The sequence below is a fragment of the Thalassophryne amazonica genome, chromosome 12, assembly GCF_902500255.1.
Source record: "Thalassophryne amazonica chromosome 12, fThaAma1.1, whole genome shotgun sequence".
Taxonomy (NCBI): Eukaryota; Metazoa; Chordata; class Actinopteri; order Batrachoidiformes; family Batrachoididae; genus Thalassophryne; species Thalassophryne amazonica.
Window position 1 is genome coordinate 95,279,294 of NC_047114.1, and position 18,861 is coordinate 95,298,154.

At 42.7% G+C, this 18,861-nt stretch overlaps 1 protein-coding gene across 13 annotated transcripts in view; it reads right to left on the reverse strand.

Annotated features, from left to right (window-relative positions):
- Positions 1-18,861, reverse strand: part of epb41l3b (erythrocyte membrane protein band 4.1-like 3b) — a 97,589-nt gene that overhangs the window by 7,059 nt on the left and 71,669 nt on the right. For 5 of the 13 annotated variants that reach the window (XM_034184026.1, XM_034184027.1, XM_034184028.1 and 2 more), the window contains 9 exons: positions 17,723-17,922; positions 16,095-16,676; positions 13,449-13,505; positions 11,480-11,515; positions 9,963-10,148; positions 8,723-8,782; positions 1,328-2,023; positions 390-437; positions 84-161 (listed from right to left, as the gene is read on the reverse strand). In XM_034184026.1, coding sequence (XP_034039917.1) covers positions 84-161; positions 390-437; positions 1,328-2,023; positions 8,723-8,782; positions 9,963-10,148; positions 11,480-11,515; positions 13,449-13,505; positions 16,095-16,676; positions 17,723-17,922 — 1,943 coding nt within the window. The remainder of the gene's footprint in view (positions 1-83; positions 162-389; positions 438-1,327; positions 2,024-8,722; positions 8,783-9,962; positions 10,149-11,479; positions 11,516-13,448; positions 13,506-16,094; positions 16,677-17,722; positions 17,923-18,861) is intronic. The other 8 variants (XM_034184037.1, XM_034184025.1, XM_034184033.1 and 5 more) reach the window with 6 other exon arrangements.

The following is an 18,861-nucleotide window of genomic DNA, read 5'->3' on the forward strand; positions in this document are numbered from 1 at the left end:
AACCTCTGCTGACACGGTTTAAAGCACGAGCGTCTCTGTTGTGCACTATTTTGCTTCAGCATCCCTGCGGTCAGGATATTCACCGTAGGCTCCATTGACTCGGCGGGTGCTGCATCTGTCTCCGTGGCAACCACCGTCTTCTCCTCTGTGTCAGCCAATACCTGCGAAAGATAATTGTTGAACAGCGTGATCTTACCCCCCAAAAGGAGAGAGAGAAAAAAAAATCCACAGTTCAAGATATCTTTACGTCACACCTGAGTGAAGAAAACTGATACGTGGGTTATACGTGACTGAAACACAACCTGACAACGAAACACGTCAAGGACTTTTAGGATTAACTGCCATGAAAACCTCTGCAGATCTACTTTGACCAAAGAGGGAGTGGTCACCTTTGAAGAGGCAGGACTCATAGCGGAGGAAACCCATCCCAGCGCAGACTGATGGGACACAAGAATGGACAGACATAAGGACGGAGACACACAGAGAGAGAGAGAGAGAGAGAGAGAGAGAGAGAGAGAGAGAGAGAGAGAGAGAGAGAGAGAGAGAGAGAGAGAGAGAGGAGAGAGAGAGAGAGGGGACAGTCAACATGTAGACTGTGAACACCAGAGAGCAATAAGGGAGAAAGTGGGAGATGGGGGGGGCAAATATTGTATGGGTATCATTTATTGTCAGATTATGAAACAACTCATCAAATCTGTTGTCGATAACAGCAACTTGATACTAAATCCAGTTTTAGACAAAGAGCAAATTTCCAGTAATCTGTATTTGGAGAAGAGTGAAGTCTATTTTTAGGGAGACCCATACAATTTTTTTTTGTGACTTGTTACGGAGGCAGTGGGGATTTTGCAGGATGAGGCCAAAAAAGCTGCAGTGGTGGCACGAAGCCAGGGCAATGAAGTCACCGCACTCTATGTGCGTGCGTGTGTGTATGTGTGGGGGGGGGGTGATAACAGATGAAAGAAAAAGATGACGCAGCTGAGCACGATGATAAAAAATGAACCAGACTAACCACCTCAACAACCCCACCCCTCTTTTCTTTCCTTATCAACTGCTAAAGAAAGGCGAGTTCTTCTAGCTGAAAACACAAACTCCAACAACTCAGAACACTCGTGTCAAAAACTGCCAACAGAAACCTGAAGTTTAAGCAAAAACGTAAGGGGTCGTTAGCCATGCACAGCACTACGCCACACTGTTATTAGCCTGGTGTGGCCAATGCCGGGAGGGGGGGCAATGGGGGTGGGGTGGGATTGTGATAAACTGTGGGTGGTGGTAGAGATGTGGAGGGAGGTAACCGAGGGCAGGTTGTTTTTTGGTCGTCATACAGTACCACGGGTAAGGATGAAGAGGAGTACTGGGAAACGGTAATCTGAGTTGCTGTCTGGCTGGACTTTGACTCTTCAGTGTGGAACTCCTCGAAGTTGAAGAGTTCAGCTTTTTGTTGCGTCCCCTCGGAGGTACTCATTTCTAGGATGTCCTTTGTTGACACACAGATGACCTCTGGTTCGTGCACCGTGGTCCCAACCACAGAAATCCACGACGCCATGGCCTTCTTAGGTGAGTCGACGCCTTTGATATGATCCATGACCTCAGGTTTTGTCTGCGTCTTGAGACTCGCCTCCACGACTGTGGGTTTGGCCTCCATGAGATCAGCGGCGTCTCCTGGGACAGCTGCTATGTCATCTTGCTCTTTAAGCTTTGCAGACAGAACGGGTTCTGCGGCTTCCTCTTTGGTCTCGCTGTCCAGTTTGTCCTCTGCTTCCTTCAAGATGATCAGCGTCCCTCTCTTGTGACTGATGGCCTGTGACACTTCTTGTCTGACAGCTCCAGGACTGAGTTTTACCACAGACTTCTCAGAGGTCTCCTCCTGGGAGTCGGGGGTCTTCTCCTCCACCTCCCTGAGCGTCCCGTTCACGAAGACATCGTCGTCCATGGTGGTTGACAGGCTAATCACGTGCGGCCCAGAGGAGGTGGCCCCATCTGTTACGTTACTATCCAGAACGTATTTCACCAAATATCCTGTCGCCTGAGGAGACACTTGTCTTACTGAATGTGGATCATCACACAGCAAGCACACAACACAAACAAACTGCAGCAAATAAATATATGAGGTCTGTTAGAAAAGTATCCGACCTTTTTATTTTTTTCAAAAATCATATGGATTTGAATCACGTGTGATTGCGTCAGCCAAGCTTGAACCTTCGTGCGCATGCGTGAGTTTTTTCACGCTGTCGGTTGCATCATTCGCCTGTGAGCAGGCTTTGCGTGAGCACTGGTCCACCCTCTCGTCTATTTTTTATTGCGAATAAATGTCTGAACGATTTGGAGCTTTGCTGCATCAATTTTTTTCCAGAAACTGTGAGAGACCTCCAGGTGGACACCGTTCGGAAAATTAATATGGCTTTCAGGGACGATTTTATGGGGATTACACAGATTAAGGAGTGATCCAGACGGTTTAAAGACCGCCCACAACTGCTGAGAGCACGGTGCACAAACAACCAGATCATTTCCAACATGAAGGCTTTGTTGATCCGGGACCTCTTCCGACTTTCACAAAAAGACAGAAGTCGTGGACATCAGCACTTTTTCGGTACATTCCACCATTACAGGAGTTTTTTTTCATGGAACGAAAAGCGGAGGGACGCGCCACGGAGCCGTTCATTACGTGGCAGAAAACCACCTCGGTGTTGGTCTCACAGGACGGCTTAAAGGTGGATTTCAGATGGATTCCGGTTGCTTTTCAGTCGTGTGATTATCCGATTGTGATTGTGCATGAGCTGGACATGCCCCAACATGTCCTGGAAGGCTTCATCACGGCGTTGCTTTGCGCCATGCAGCATCATCGCAACGCGCGGAATTCCTCTGCACGTCTGTCTCAATGTGCCGAAAAAATGCTGATGTCCACTCTTTTCACAATTCCTGTGCTAGTCAGACGACATACCGGATCAAGACAGCGTCCAGTTTAGAAATGAACGGCACATTCCACTGTTACAGGAGTTTTTGTCATGGAAAGAGGAGCGGTGGAGCTGCATGGTGCAAAGCAACGCCATGATGAAGCCTTCCAGGACATGTTGGGGCATGTCCAGCTCATGCACAATCACAATCGGATAATCACACGACTGAAAAGCAACCGGAATCCATCGGAAATCCACCTTTAAGCCGTCCTGTGAGACCAACACCGAGGTGGTTTTGTCCCGCGTAATGAACGGCTCCGTGGCGCGTCCCTCCGCTTTTCTTTCCATGAAAAAACTCCTGTAACTTTGGAATGTACCGAAAAAGTGTTGATGTCCACATCTTCAGCCTTTTTGTGAAAGTCAGACGAGGTCCCGGATCAACAAAGCCTTCACATAGGAAATGATCTGGTTGTTTCAGCGGGGTGTCAGCCTGTCGATGGGGCTGGGAGCGCGCCGCGCTCTCAGCAGTTGTGGGCGGTCTTTAAACCGTCTGGATCACTCCTTAATCTGTGTAATCCCCATAAAATCGTCCCTGAAAGCCATATTAATTTTCCGAACGGTGTCCACCTGGAGGTCTCTTACAGTTTCTGGAAAAAAACTGATGCAACAAAGCTCCAAATCGTTCAGACATTTATTCGCAATAAAAATCCGATGAGAGGGTGGACCAGTGCTCACACAAAGCCTGCTCACAGGCGAATGACGCAACCGACAGGCGTGAAAAAACTCACGCATGCGCACAAAGGTTCAAGCTTGGCTGATGCAATCACACGTGATTCAAATCCATATGGTTTTTGAAAAAAATAAAAAGGTCGGATACTTTTGTAACAGACCTCATATATTTAAAAAACAAAAAAAACATCTTACAACACAGCCTGGACATCTACAGAGGTCATTTTATTTTCTGCACAGATACTATAGTCTGACTGAATACAGAATTCTAAAACAGTAATATATGAAATGATAAACATTATCACCAGATTTGAAGAAAAAAAAAGGTACTCAAAAGTTAATGTAGATTTTTTTTTTAAGTCATAAAATTAAGAAAAAAATTCAGAACTGCACAAACGTTTCAGGCACATACAATATCTAAAACTTTTCAAATACTGAAATGTTCACGAATACCTTTCATATTATATTACACACACACACACACACACACACACACACACACACACACACACACACACACACACACACACACACACACACACACACACACACACACACACACACACACACACACACACACACACACACACACAGTGCATCCAGAATCCCCCTTTTTTTTTATAGAAAGTTTTGCAAATTTATTAAAAATAAAAAACTAAGAAATCACATGTACATAAATATTCACAGCCTTTGCTCAATACTTTGTTGATACACCTTTGGCAGCAGTAACAGCTTCAGGTCTTCTTGAATATGATGCCACAAGCTTGGTGCACCTATCTTTGGGCAGTTTGGTCCATTCCTCTTTGCAGACCCTCTCAAGATCCATCAGGTTGGATGGGGAGCGTCGGTGCACAGACATTTTCAGATCTCTCCAGAGATGTTCAGGTCTGGGCTCTTGCTGGGCCACTCAAGGACATTCACAGAGTTGTCCTGAAGCCACTTCTTTGATATCTTGGCTGTGTGTTTAGGGTCATTATCCTGCTGAAAGATGAACCGTCACCCCAGTCTGAAGTCAAGAGTGCTCTGGAGCAGGTTTTCATCCAGGATGTCTCTGGACATTGCTGCATTCATCTTTCCCTCAATCCTGACTAGTCTCCCAGTTCCTGCTGCTGAAAAACATCCCCACAGCATGATGCTGCCACCACCATGCTTCACTGTAGGGATGGTGCCCGGCTTCCTCTAAACATGACGCCAAAGAGTTCAATCTTTGTCTCATCAGACCAGAGAGTTTTGTTTCTCCTGGTCTGAGAGTCCTTCAGGTGTCTTGACAAACTCCAGGTGGGCTGCCATGTGCCTTTTACTAAAGAGTGGCTTCCGTCTGGCCACTCTACCATACAGGCCTGATTGATGGATTGCTGCAGAGATGGTTGTCCTTTTGGAAGGTTCTCCTTTCTCTACAGAGGAATGCTGGAGCTCTTACAGAGTGACCAGCAGGTTCTTGGTCACATCTCTGACTAAGGCCCTTCTCTCCAGATCCCTCAGTTTAGACGGGTGACCAGCTCTAGGAAGAGTCCTGGTGGATCTGAACTTCTTCCATTTACAGATGATGGAGGCCACTGTGCTCATTGGGACCTTCAAAGCAGCAGAAATGTTTGTCCCATTCCCTAGATTTGTGCCTCTAGACAATCCTGCTTCAGAGGTCTACAGACAATTTCTTTGAGTTCATGCTTGCTTTGTGCTCTGACTGTCAACTGTGGGACCTTATATGTAGACAGGTGTGTGTCTTGCCGAATTAGATCCAATCAACTGAATTTACCCCAGGTGGACTCCATTTAAGCTGCAGAAACATCTCAAGGGTGATCAGTGGAAACAGGAGGCACCTGACGTTCAATTTTGAGCTTCATGGCAAAGACTGTGAATACTTGTGTGATTTCTTTTCTTTTTTTTTAAGTAAATTTGCAAAAATCTAAAAATTCTTCACATTGTCATTATGGGGTATTGTGTGTAGTTTTTTGAGGAACAACATGAATTTCATCAATTTTGGAATAAGGCTGTAACATAAGTGGAGAAAGTGAACCGCTGTGAATACTTTCTGGATCCACTGTGTGCGTGTGTGTGCGTGTGTATAAACAGTTTTGTTGGTCTCCTGTTTTCATTAAAAATAGAAATTTGTCATCTCAGCTCATTATGCTTTTAAAATTATTACTAAGTAAAAGAAATTCTGATCATTAACTCTGTTATTTAATTTGAGCATTTTGCAAATTAGGTTTGTAATTTGATGATCAGCTTCTCTAATAAAATAATAAAAACAACAAATATAGTAATGATAATAATAACAGTTTGATTTTTGTCAGAACAGGAATGTTTGTACATTTCAAATTTGACTATGGTACTGATTGGGGGTGGGCCCACTTATCTGGTGTCATTCACTCATCCATTTTCTATACCAGCTTATTCCAATTAAGTGTCACGGGGAAGCTGGAGTTTATCGCAGCGGTCACTGTGCGAGAGGCGTCGTACACTCTGGACAGGACACCAGTCCATCACAGGGCGACAAGTAGGCAAATAAACACATTCCCACCTATGGTCAATTTAAAGTTTATAACTCACCAAACCTGCATGTGTTTGGAAGCAGGCGGTAGCTGGAGCACCCAGAGGGAACCAACACAAATAAGAGGAGGACATGCAAAATGCACACAGAAAGAACCAAGTGGGAAGCGATCCCAATGACCTTCTTGCTGTCAGGTAACAGTGCTAACCATTAAGCCACCGTGTCACCCATTTATCTGGTCTTCGTGCTTAAACTGTACTGCTATCTATCAGTATATGAATTCAAAAAACAAGTCCTATATAGTGCCAATGCTTATCCACAGATAGACTACGTCTGCCCCTGGACGGCCAGTCCAATGCTGTTTACTTCCCCAGTTGAGGGTAGTACTCATTTACAGGTGGGTCATCTTGGACAATGCAGATCTTGTCCAAAGACAAGAGACAGGGAGCATGAATAGAAATTGAACCCAGGTATACATACAACCCCTGGCAAAAATTATGGAATCACCGGCCTCAGAGGATGTTCATTCAGTTGTTTAATTTTGTAGAAAAAAAGCAGATCACAGACATGACACAAAACTAAAGTCATTTCAAATGGCAACTGCATCAAATCAGATCTGCTTGTTAGTCTGCATCTAAAAATTATGGAATCATGATAAACAAAAGAATGCTCCAACACATCACTAGTATTTTGTTGCACCACCTCTGGCTTTTATAACAGCTTGCAGTCTCTGAGGCATGGACTTAATGAGTGACAAACAGTACTCTTCATCAATCTGGCTCCAACTTTCTCTGATTGCTGTTGCCAGATCAGCTTTGCAGGTTGGAGCCTTGTCATAGACCATTTTCTTCAACTTCCACCAAAGATTTTCAATTGGATTAAGATCCGGACTATTTGCAGGCCATGACATTGACCCTGTGTCTTTTTGCAAGGAATGTTTTCACAGTTTTTGCTCTATGGAAAGATGCATTATCATCTTGAAAAATGATTTCATCATCCCCAAACATCCTTTCACTTGATGGGATAAGAAAAGTGTCCAAAATATCAACGTAAACTTGTGCATTTATTGATGATGTAATGACAGCCATCTCCCCAGTGCCTTTACCTGACATGCAGCCCCATATCATCAATGACTGTGGAAATTTACATGTTCTCTTCAGGCAGTCATCTTTATAAATCTCATTGGAACGGCACCAAACAAAAGTTCCAGCATCATCATCTTGCCCAATGCAGATTCGAGATTCATCACTGAATATGACTTTCATCCAGTCATCCACAGTCCACGATTGCTTTTCCTTAGCCCATTGTAACCTTGTTTTTTTCTGTTTAGGTGTTAATGATGGCTTTCGTTTAGCTTTTCCTGTATGTAAATCCCATTTCTTTTAGGCGGTTTCTTACAGTTCGGTCACAGACGTTGACTCCAGTTTCCTCCCATTCGTTCCTCATTTGTTTTGTTGTGCATTTTCGATTTTTGAGACATATTGCTTTAAGTTTTCTGTCTTGACGCTTTGATGTCTTCCTTGGTCTACCAGTATGTTTGCCTTTAACAACCTTCCCATGTTGTTTGTATTTGGTCCAGAGTTTAGACACAGCTGACTGTGAACAACCAACATCGTTTGCAACATTGCGTGATGATTTACCCTCTTAAGAGTTTGATAATCCTCTCCTTTGTTTCAATTGACATCTCTTGTGTTGGAGCCATGATTCATGTCAGTCCACTTGGTGCAACAGCTCTCCAAGGTGTGATCACTCCTTTTTAGATGCAGACTAACGAGCAGATCTGATTTGATGCAGGTGTTGGGATGAAAATTTACAGGGTGATTCCATAATTTATTCCTCAGAATTGAGTGAGTCCATATTTTTTTCCCTCTGCTTGGTCTAAAAAAGTAACCGTTACTGACTGCCACAATTTTTTTTCCTGATTTCTTATAGTGTTTCTTAAAGCCAGAAAGTTGCCATTTGAAATGACTTTAGTTTTGTGTCATGTCTGTGATCTGCTTTTTTTCTACAAAATTAAACAACTGAATGAACATCCTCAGAGGCCAGTGATTCCATAATTTTTGCCAGGGGTTGTACTTGCATTGGTTGTTCACCTCCTATACCACTATGTCAAAGACGCTAGAAACATTTGTGAAATGTGTATGTCAAAATCTTTGTCATCACTCTTCCTGAAAACTGTAAAATATTTATCTATTCCAATAAATATAAATATATAGTCTTCCCATCACAGAAACATACTTGTCTGTTTCATACTCAGCAGTAGGAGGTTGTAAAGGAACCACACACAATACCATTGTGAGACAGAGTTCTGTGTTTGGACGTTGACTAATTTAAGACCGTTTCCTGAAGTGGAGGAGATGTAGTCCAAGTGAACGGGTTAAGAGGTGTTGGAGGACTCTGCCTTCATTTCTGCTCCACGGATCAAAGCAGGATAAAATGAATGTTTTATCCAAATCATCCATTTTAAAACCATTAAATAATCTAAGTACTGACATGTTGAGAAAATGGTCAAACATACCACTATATCCAAAAAACTGAACTTTATCTCATCTCATCTTACTGCGAAATGTTCCATTTGTCCATCAAGTGTGATAAACGAAGAACAGATTACCTCTGCTGCTTTAGGCTCCGCCTCCTTTGTCTCATCTTTGACTGGGTGCTCGTCTTTAGCCTGCAAAAAAAGGGACAAACATAAATAACATCCACTTAGATTGTGACGGCGGAAAGAATATGTCCACTGAGGCCAAGAGTGAGACCTGTGTCCCAGAGTTCCTGCTGAGAAACAAATCTGTTTTATATTAAGAATCAGACATTTGTGTTTTCAGCAATTAAGCTTCAAGGACTGAGCAGATTCTAATTAGTGCAGCTTATTTGTCTTGTGTTAGTTAATCAGATTACACTGCAAAGCACAAAGAGACACTCTGCTAAATCTGCTCCAAACCAGAGCACTCACTGTCACTCTGCATATATATATATATATATATATATATATATATATATATATATTTTTTTTTTTTTTAAGAAGTACTGTATTCCTGCTTAGTAACAGCAAAATCCATCACAGACAAATACATATATCAATCAGCTAATTTTGAGAAGAAATAAAATAAACTCTCTGGGTTTAAATGTGCAACTTCATTCATGCACTAAACCCACATGCACTACTGTCATCGGCAATATAAAACACACTTAATATCAAAAATAAGATTTGGTCCATTGTCAATATTAAATTCACTGCACTACAGATTCCTGGGTTTAACACCTGTACATACAGTGACCGGCCACTTTAATAGGTACACCTTGCCAGTACCGGGTTGGACCCCCTTTTGCCTTCACAACTGCCTCATCTGGTTGTGGCATAGATTCAACAAGGCGTTGGAAGCAGTCCTCAGAGATGTTGGTGCATATCGGCATCACGCAGTCACCCATTCAACCAGTCTGTTCATTCTCCTCTGACCTCTGACGTCAACAAGGCATTTCCTTCCACATAACTGCCGCTCACTGGATGTCTTCTCTTTTTCAGACCATTCTCTGTAAACCCTAGAGATGGTTGTGCATGAAAATCCCAGTAAAGCAGCAGTTTCTGAAATACTCAGACCAGCCTGTCTGGCACCAACAACCATGCCACATTTAGTCACTTAAATCCTCTTTCTTCCCCATTCTGATGCTCGCTTTGATCTTCAAGTTGTCTTTACCACGTCTAAATGTATTGAGTTTCTGCCACGTGATTGACTGATTAGCTATCTGTGTGAACAGGTGTACCTAATAAAGTGGCCACTAGCCCCCCTTTGTAATGTCATGCTTCTCACACACAGACACGCACACCCAATCATATGTCTGCTGCAGCTTACATCCGGCGGGTCCAACGGTTCTATCATTGGTGCCTCATCCACTTTGGGTGAGTGAGCAGGGGACAAGGAGAGCCTCTTCTCCCACTCAGTCATGCCTCCCATGCTGCCGCCCGTCTCCAGGAAGGAGCGCTTCAGTTCGCTGATGTTGGTCTGGTGCTTGACCATCTCTGCCGGAGGCTCAGTGTCCTATAGTTACCGGTCAACCATGACACAAGGACTTGATGCCAGGAGCAAACGTGGGTGGGGGGGGGGGGGGGGGGGGGGGGGGGGGTTGTTGAATGACGGCCATGCTTTTTCTGCACAATGGTAGCCTGCATATCCGATGTACAAGTTCAAAATACACTCAGTGGCATAGATCGCATTTGATTTCTGGTACGAAATGCAAAAAATAAACACCCAAATGCAAACCCATACAGACAGAAATCAAGTGCTTTCTGTACCTTTTGTTCTTGACGTTTGCACACCTGAGAGGCTCTACAGGCTCCATGTGCATCATGAGTGAAATTTACAGCTCGCACGTACAGCAAAAGAACTTCAAAAAGGTCCATTGACACGGAGGCTAAAACCAAGACAGAAGCTCGTACCTAAATGCCTAGAAAGCATTTAGGACCAGCTTGACTGGAAAAAATAAGGAGCTTCGTGCAAAGAGTCTTAGTTTTATAAGTTGAGTTAAGCACAACACTCCCAAATCTCAGTTTAAAACGTCTGCAAACGAAGACTTAACTGGGTAAAATGTTCTTGCTTACAAATGTGAAACGGATGCCAAGGACAGGAAGACCATTACAGTCGATACAAGTCTAATTCACACAGGAAACCCAGAAATCATATTCACCATCAGTTACTGGTATGTTAGACTTATCTGTTGAGTTGACTGAAGATCTCTCATAGCAAAGCACGTGCATGCACATTTAAATCATGCATCTTTTTACAACCAACCTCTAGCATCAGATTACTATGCCTGATAAAGACGTTTTCCCCTTTTACTCGACTTATGAAACTAAACTGCAAAAGACAAAAAGAAAGAAGAGGAAATCACAGTTGGTTTTGATGCCGCCTAAATTCACAGTCTTGCTTGGAGATGATTGGGAGTTTTGTTTTCCAAAATATGGCTGCAAATGGTACGACAACTAAATGTCAAGTCTCTGAAAAGTCCTAAAAACAAACAAAAACAGCTTAAAAGCATTTGGCAGCAAAGAAAGCAAATAAATCTGAACATGAGTCCCTCATGAAGAGAAGCATTTCAGAAATTAGATTGGGGCGGGGGGGGGGGGGGGGGGGGGGGGTCACGTTTAAAAGCAGCAACAGTTTTGCAGGAGCACTTTGATGAAGATGGACGGAGACAAAACTGAACAGTCAGTCAGTCTGTTGTGTGGACTGACAGTTTATATCAACAGTAACATGCAAGCACAGATGGAGGGGTTAGCACAAAGAAAAGGACGACTGGGATCTGAGCAGCTCACTGCATCTGATGGAGACAGTGATTCAGTGAGCGGGGCTGTGAAGAGAGCCCAGTGTACCTGAGTCCGAATCTCCGAGTCCTCATCTGCTTCCGACTGGCGGCAAGTTCAGAAAGGAGTATACAGAGACAATGTTAGATTTAAAACAAAACAGACTATTAAAAAAAAAAAAAAAGACAGACCAGATAGTGAGCCAAAGCAAGACAATTTGGTGGGAAGCAGAGAGAAGGGAAAAAACCCCCACAATAAAGTAAGAAGAACACTGCAGAGGATGAGAGAATATTCATTTTTGGTCGCTTATTCAGGTCCGGTTCACGGTGGCATATCGGGTCCCGGGGATACAGAGGGGTTACGAAGCCAACTGGGAAATAAAATCCCTCCATTGTGTCCTGGAGCCTCCTCCCAGTTGGATGTGGCTGGAAGACCTCCCTAGGGAGACCACCAGGGGGAGTCCTCACCAGATGTCCAAGCCACCTTAGCTGACTCCTTCTGATTTGAAGAAGCAGCGGCTCTACCACGAGTCCCTTCTTGATAGTCGAGCTTCTTACCCTGCCCAGGAGTGTAAGCCCAGATACCCGACAGAGGAATGACCATAGATGAGGACAGGTGTGTAAACTGACTGGTAAATTGAGAACCTCGCCGTCTGGCTCAGCTTCTTCTTCACTGTGATGGTCTGATAAAGCGTCAGTAAAACATCAGATGCCACCACAATCTGTCTATCGATCTCAAGCACCAACTTACCCACAGTCCTGAACAAGATCCCAAAATACAGTGGTCCCGCGCTATAACGCGGTTCACCTTTCGCGGCCTCGCAGTTTCGCAGATTTTTTTAGTCCAATTTTGCATGCTTTTTTTTTTACAGCGCATTGTGTTCTGCATCCTCATCAAGCAGGCCGGTCACGGCACCGCGAAGGGAGAGTACGCGCATTGTGTTCTGTGTGTCTGTTTCTAAGAATCTTCTCGCCCAGAAGAAAAAAAGAGCGCCGACAACTACCCATAACGGTGTTCTTCACTTGGAAAAAGACACCTGCACCGAGGTGTGACTCAGTGGAAAAAGGTGCGACAGCGGCGCCAGGATGAAGAGGCGCGATCAGAGAAACTGTGAAATACTGGTCAGTCACTATTAATAATTTCTTATGTGTCCAACCTCGTAGGTTGATCATTAAAATTAAATTTGTTAGTTCTAAAAGCCATCATAATTATTTATAGGAAAATGTATTTTTATTTCTCAAATAAATGTTTGGGCCTGAAAACAGGTTGGTCTTATTTTTTACTAAGGTTTGAACTTTGAGAGTGTTTACACATGAGAGAAAAGTGAGAAAATGTTAATGCCTGTTTGAGAAAAGTATATAAAGTGTGTAGTGAGGGGTTTTACAGCCTTAAAACATCTATAATAATTGTAAAAAATAACGCTGATTACTTCGTGGATTTCGCTTATTGCGGGCTATTTTTATAATGTAACTCCCGCGATAATCGAGGGACCACTGTACTTAAACTCCTCCACTTGGAGAAAGAATAAACAGGGACAATACTGCGCCTAAACTGCACCATGGTGTCCAACCTCTAACTTGTGCAAGGCCTTAGCCGGGTACGATCTATGGCAGCAACTTTTGTCTCGTTCCATTCAGTCCTTGTGGCAACGTAGGAAAAAAAAAACTGGAGGAAGGCTGCCAAAAGCTCGTCTACTGCTCAGTGAGTACCTACAGTGCAAGTATCAAACGTATACTGTATATTGCTAATCAAGTATCGTGTTGACACAAATGTGTCCCCACACACACACACACACACACACACACACACACACACACACACACACACACACACACACACACACACACACAAACATAATGTCTTACACACTATGTTCATAGCACATTGACATTTATTAATATTTTTTTCCAATGTCAATTTATAGTGATAAGACATAAAAAAATAAAATAAAATCACAACAACATGAACAAGATGAAATGGATGAACCTTTTTTTTTTTTTTTGCTTTAAACAATGCGGGTGTGTCTCGATGTACAAACCTCCGTGGCCGTCATCTCTCCATCAAAGGCAAAGTCAGTCTGCTCGCTGTCGGTCTGCTTTGTCAAACAGACCAAAACCGTTACGAGCAGCAAAGACAGAAAGAAAGAAAAAAACAAAAACAAGAAGACAACTTGTAAACAGCTGAAAACACATCATTTGTCAACAGGGTCTTCAAAACCACAAATGGGGGGAAAAAAATGGAAATGCACTTGTGTTTGTAATCTGTGTCTTTTCTGTAAAAAAAACCAAACAAAAAACAAAACACAAAGAAGAAGAAAAGCAAACAAAAAAGCAAGCAAGCAAAACAGACTCAGAGGAAGCTGAAACATTAGGCCTGTCACTTCAACATCCAAGCATACGATAAATTTAGCTTGAGATTTTGGGACGTGTCATCCTCCTCCACATTAATTTAACGATGTGCAACTCTTACGAAGAGAAAATTTTATAATTTGGGTGACAAACAGAAACCTGACTTTCAGGCCCTCCCCAGTCTTCTCCATGCAAGTTGGCATTAGTTATGATCTGGATGTATTTAACCGTCAAAGTCTCTGCAGCACAATCTGTGAGTGTTATATCACAAGAGCAGTCATATATAATTGAAAACTGCTGTTTTCAGCTTGAGATCAATTCACAGTATTTTCCAGGGTGCAAGCTGTGTTTTTTTTTTGTTTTTCACTCATTTGAGAGGTCCTGCGATTTATAGTCAGGTGCGACTTATACACACTGAAAAATCAAGATTCACCATCACAAATTTTCATTACAGTTGAAACAAGAAAAAAAACCCATTAAACTTCTTTTTATGTTTGAAATAAATGAGAGAGAGGTGGAAACTTTGTAACGGGGCTGAATGACTTTCAGCATGAGTTAAAATTTATTTATTTATTTTTTCATAAGAGCGATCATGATGGCGTCTGTACTTTGAGCTTTTCCTCATGTCGGGCTCCAGAAATAAAACACAATTAGCAGTCACGCTCATTTCAAGCAAATAAATGTGACTAAATGTCTATCAAACAAAAAGTGTCCTGTCGGTGTCACAAGCAACTGACTACATGCACGTCTGTTCCCGCACGGTGCTGCAGCGCACAGCAGAGACACACAACGTAAACAATAACTGAAAAATTCCACGGTGAGCTGAACTCACTTTTTGTTGGACCACTGCCTTTCACTTCAGGAAATCTTCCACATACACAAGAAATCCACAAACATAAGCCCGCGCGACAATCCACTGTTAAGTATAAAATGACGAAGTGGAATATCCCCAATCAGCTGACTTCACACTCCGAAAACATGAATAAAATCCAATCTGACGTTCGATCACGAAACCGAGGTGTCCCCAACACTGAGGCTAACATAATAGCAGAGGCTATCTTCTTAAAGATGGAAGAGCAGGAAGAGACAGAAGTTAAAAAAAAAATTCTTTATTCTTAAGAGATGATGTTTTAACTGGAAAGAGGGACTATTATTTATTTTATTGTATTTGTAAGAAACCTTATTACAACTTATTTGAAACTACAAGGATAATTCTTAAGAACAAGAAGAAAATTAATCATGAGTTTATTATCTTTTACAAATGTATTATGTATTCTAAGAGTTTTTAAACATTTTATTGCATTGCCCGTTCACCTCACACACATATAGTGACATTAATTAGTTCTTAGCTTCTGATCGCTAAAGCAGTGTTTCTGTTATCATTAAACAAATAAAAGGAGTTTACCTGTATTTTAAGCCTCGTATAGTGACATTAAATAGCATCATTAGCTGTGCTCCTAATACTGTGTGCCTTATAAATAAATGTATTGATATGAGGCGGTAACTGTGACTTGTACTCCAGTGTGACATATACAGCTTTTTTCTCTTAAAGAGTCATTTGTGATTTATACTCTGGAAAATACAGTAGATGCAGTATCCAGATTGACTTATTTTTTGCTTTGCTGAAGTCTGATTGAGATGCAGAGAGACTGAATGTACAGATAACCAGATAAACACTTAAGTGCTTCCATGCAACTGGATTTGTTATTGTAGAAAGTGTTTCTACACTATTAAAGTGTGACTGCAGATGGAAACACTGAGATGGATTAGGCACAAAGCTATGTCTATAAATATGGGGTTTGGAGAAGGATTAATGACTAAATGAAGCTAGATGACTTTTTCAAATGTGCTCAATCTCACAAACACTCTGACGTATCTTAATATTTGCATGATGTTTCACTTCAGCATGACTGATACTACTACATTATTTAGTTAGTGAAGCTTGAAGAAATATGACGCTACAAGGTTTAAAATCTGTCAGAAGAAGCCTCAGTTGACCAAGTAATCCCCATTGTGTGCGCACCAACTGTGCCTAACCCTCTCTTTAAACCACAGAAAGGAACATGAGCAATGGAGAGAAATGGTCAGACTTGCACGTCCATCTGTGTACTCGTGATGTTGATGGGGATGTAGTCTACAGGATGAAGAGCACGACCGGGCAGAGATGAGGTTCTGAAAGTAGGAGAACTGACAGACACTGGGACAGATGGTCGCCAGGTCGACTCTGAACTGGTGAAACAGTAGTGCGAGGTACAGGAGACGGGTTAACCGCTATGATGAACTGGCAGTCTAAGCCAGATGCAGGTACCAGAACACACAGGCAAACGCACACACACCTCCTCTTCCTCTGAACTGTCATGGTAGCCCTGGGCTATGGAGGTGGTCAGGGACGCTCCCTTGGGCTCCAGGTAGCAGAGGCACAGTGCCAGGGGGAAGGACAGGGTGAGGGCATAGGGGACAGAGAAGGAGGTGGAGAGCAGGAAGAAAAAAATGAAGAGGAAGCAAGGAATGAGCGAAGGTGACTTGATGGGCACGAAGTTCTGCGCGCACTTGGGGAGGAAGCGCAGCTCTGACAGATCAGGGAAGGTGATGTACCCGTCCTCATCCAGGATGGAGGACAGGTCAGGCAGGTGCAGGGAGAAGGAGAAGAGCGTGCCGCCGCAGTGCCTCTTGCCCTGCTCCAGCCGCTGCTTGCGAGCCACGAGGAGCAGCGCCTGCTCCTCCAGCAGAGCAGCTTTGCGATCGGCACGAGCTTGCCGGTGGCGGCACCCGGCACTGCTCTTGACCGGACTGACTGAAGAGGCCCGTTTACACAAGCTCGCCATGCGCCTCCGTCGAACTTTGGTAGACAAAACGGGAGAGGATGGGAGTGAGAGTTCAGAGCGGAGGGGGTTGGGAGTGTAAACATCAGGGTCGCACTGATGGAGGAAAACGTGAAGGTGCGGATGATGCGCGTGCAGATGGAGAGGAGCAGGGGGGGGGGGGGGGTCGAAGAGGTGGAGCAAAATGCATAAACAAACACCGGTGTAGTGTGGGGTCAAAGGAAGGACAAGAAAAGAAAAGCTAATTAGTAAAGCGCACAGAAGGTGAACAACACTCAGGTCCAGTCTACTACAGATGCTTAAACTAAAAGCAACTGGGAGATTTTCATCAGCCATAGAAAGAAAAACAAGAAAAACAAAAAGGGGGGAAGGGGGGGGTAAAAATATTCACAAAGCATCTAAATATAAATAAATAACTAAATGACCCATGGCAACACACACTTCTAACATCACATTTAAAATTCTTTCATTAAAAAAGATTTACAAACCCAAATCAGAAAAAAAAATCTGGGTGGTATTTAGTGTGTGTGTGTGTGTTGGGGGGTGGGGGGGCAGTGATTCTTACTTTTATTTTGACTTCTGTCTCATTGTAGACAGTATGAACCAAAGACATTTAATGTTTTGTGTGATCAACGTCATTGCATTTTTCTACAAAATGACACAAAACCACATTCTGCACACATTACAGAGGCATGGCTGCAGTGGAAGAAGAGGGTACGGATACCAGACTGGCCTGCCTGCTGTCCCCGATACAGAACACGTGGAGACTTTTTAAATGAAAAATACGACACCTTAAGACATGTTTGCAGGATGAACTGTACAACAGCTGAAATGTTTCATCTCTTGGTATCCTCAACGCTAAGTGTTTTGAGAAAGAATTTCAACATTACAAAGTGGCAAATACATCACAGTTGCAAATTTGTTTGGAATGCATTTTAAATGACCCCCACAAGACATGAAATATGTTTGGTTCATTCTGTTTGCAATGAAACAGAAGTCAAAGTAAATGCAAGAATCACAACATAACATAAAAAAATAAAACAAAAAGGCATTCATCATCCCAACTTTTCCTAATTTGAGTTTACATAAGAAATACAAAAAAAAATATCTGAGTATACTGAAGCTGCGGGTATAAATTTTACCTTTGTGTCATGTCTGAGTGGCGTCATGGTGACGGGTGTCTCAACGGCATCAGTCTGGGCTGCTTCCTGCTCCTCCTTTTCTTCCTCTGCCTTTTTCTCTGTTGTTACCGTGGTGATGAGATCTCCTGCAGCAATGACTTTGGCCGTTCCATCTGTGGCACCGTCCTTCAAAAGTGTTTCATGGTTCTCCATAATCGGAGCTGGAATTAAAACCATATAAATAAATAAATAAAATGAAACACAAAGGTGACAGACTGGAATCAATGTCAGCTTGTGGACACAAGTACGAACAGAGAATAAATGTATAAATGGAAGTTTTCATTGTGCGTCGTGACTACACTACAGAAATGTAGCTGCTTCAGTTTTGTTAGAATTTAAGTTTCAGAACACATTAATCATCTTTTGAAATTTAAGACAACCCAAACTAATTTGCACTTCTAAGAAAGGATTTAGTCATAATTCCTGGCAGATATGGTAACAGAATAACTCAAGGGGTTTTTACTGCTTGTTCACAGAAACAGAAAGAACAGCATCAAAAATAGAGATTTGCAAGCAAGCTTACAAAATGATAAGCTATGTTTATTTTATTATAGTATTAATCACATCTGTTTAAAAATCCAGCATTGGGATGTTAATACAAAACATTTATTTACCTTTGAAGCGTTGTGCTACTGCTTCAGGCAACATGAAGCAAAATTAATTTAATCTGTTTTTTCTCTCTGTTTAAGGTGCAGCGCCATCCAGAGATGGGAGTTGTATTTGTATTGGCGATCCTCCTGTCCTGTGCGCCAATAGCATTTCTTGTATATTCGTCCGTGAATTGTTCTGTAATTTATGTTTGTAACATGGCCCAAGCAGAGGGTCACCCCTTTGCGTCTGGTCTGCTTGAGGTTTCTTCCTCAGAGGGAGTTTTTCCTTACCACTGTTGCTCTGGAGGTTGGTAAGGTTAGACCTTACCTGTGTGAAGCGCTTTGAGGCAACTCTGTTGTGATTTGGCGCTATATAAATGAAAATAAATTGAATCTGCTGATTATAACTCAAGCACGACATCAGTGAGCAAAAGCTAAGGAGTCGCAAAGAACTTGGGAGCAAACTACTTCTTGTTATTCATTTAGAATGATTCAGGGTCAATGAAAATA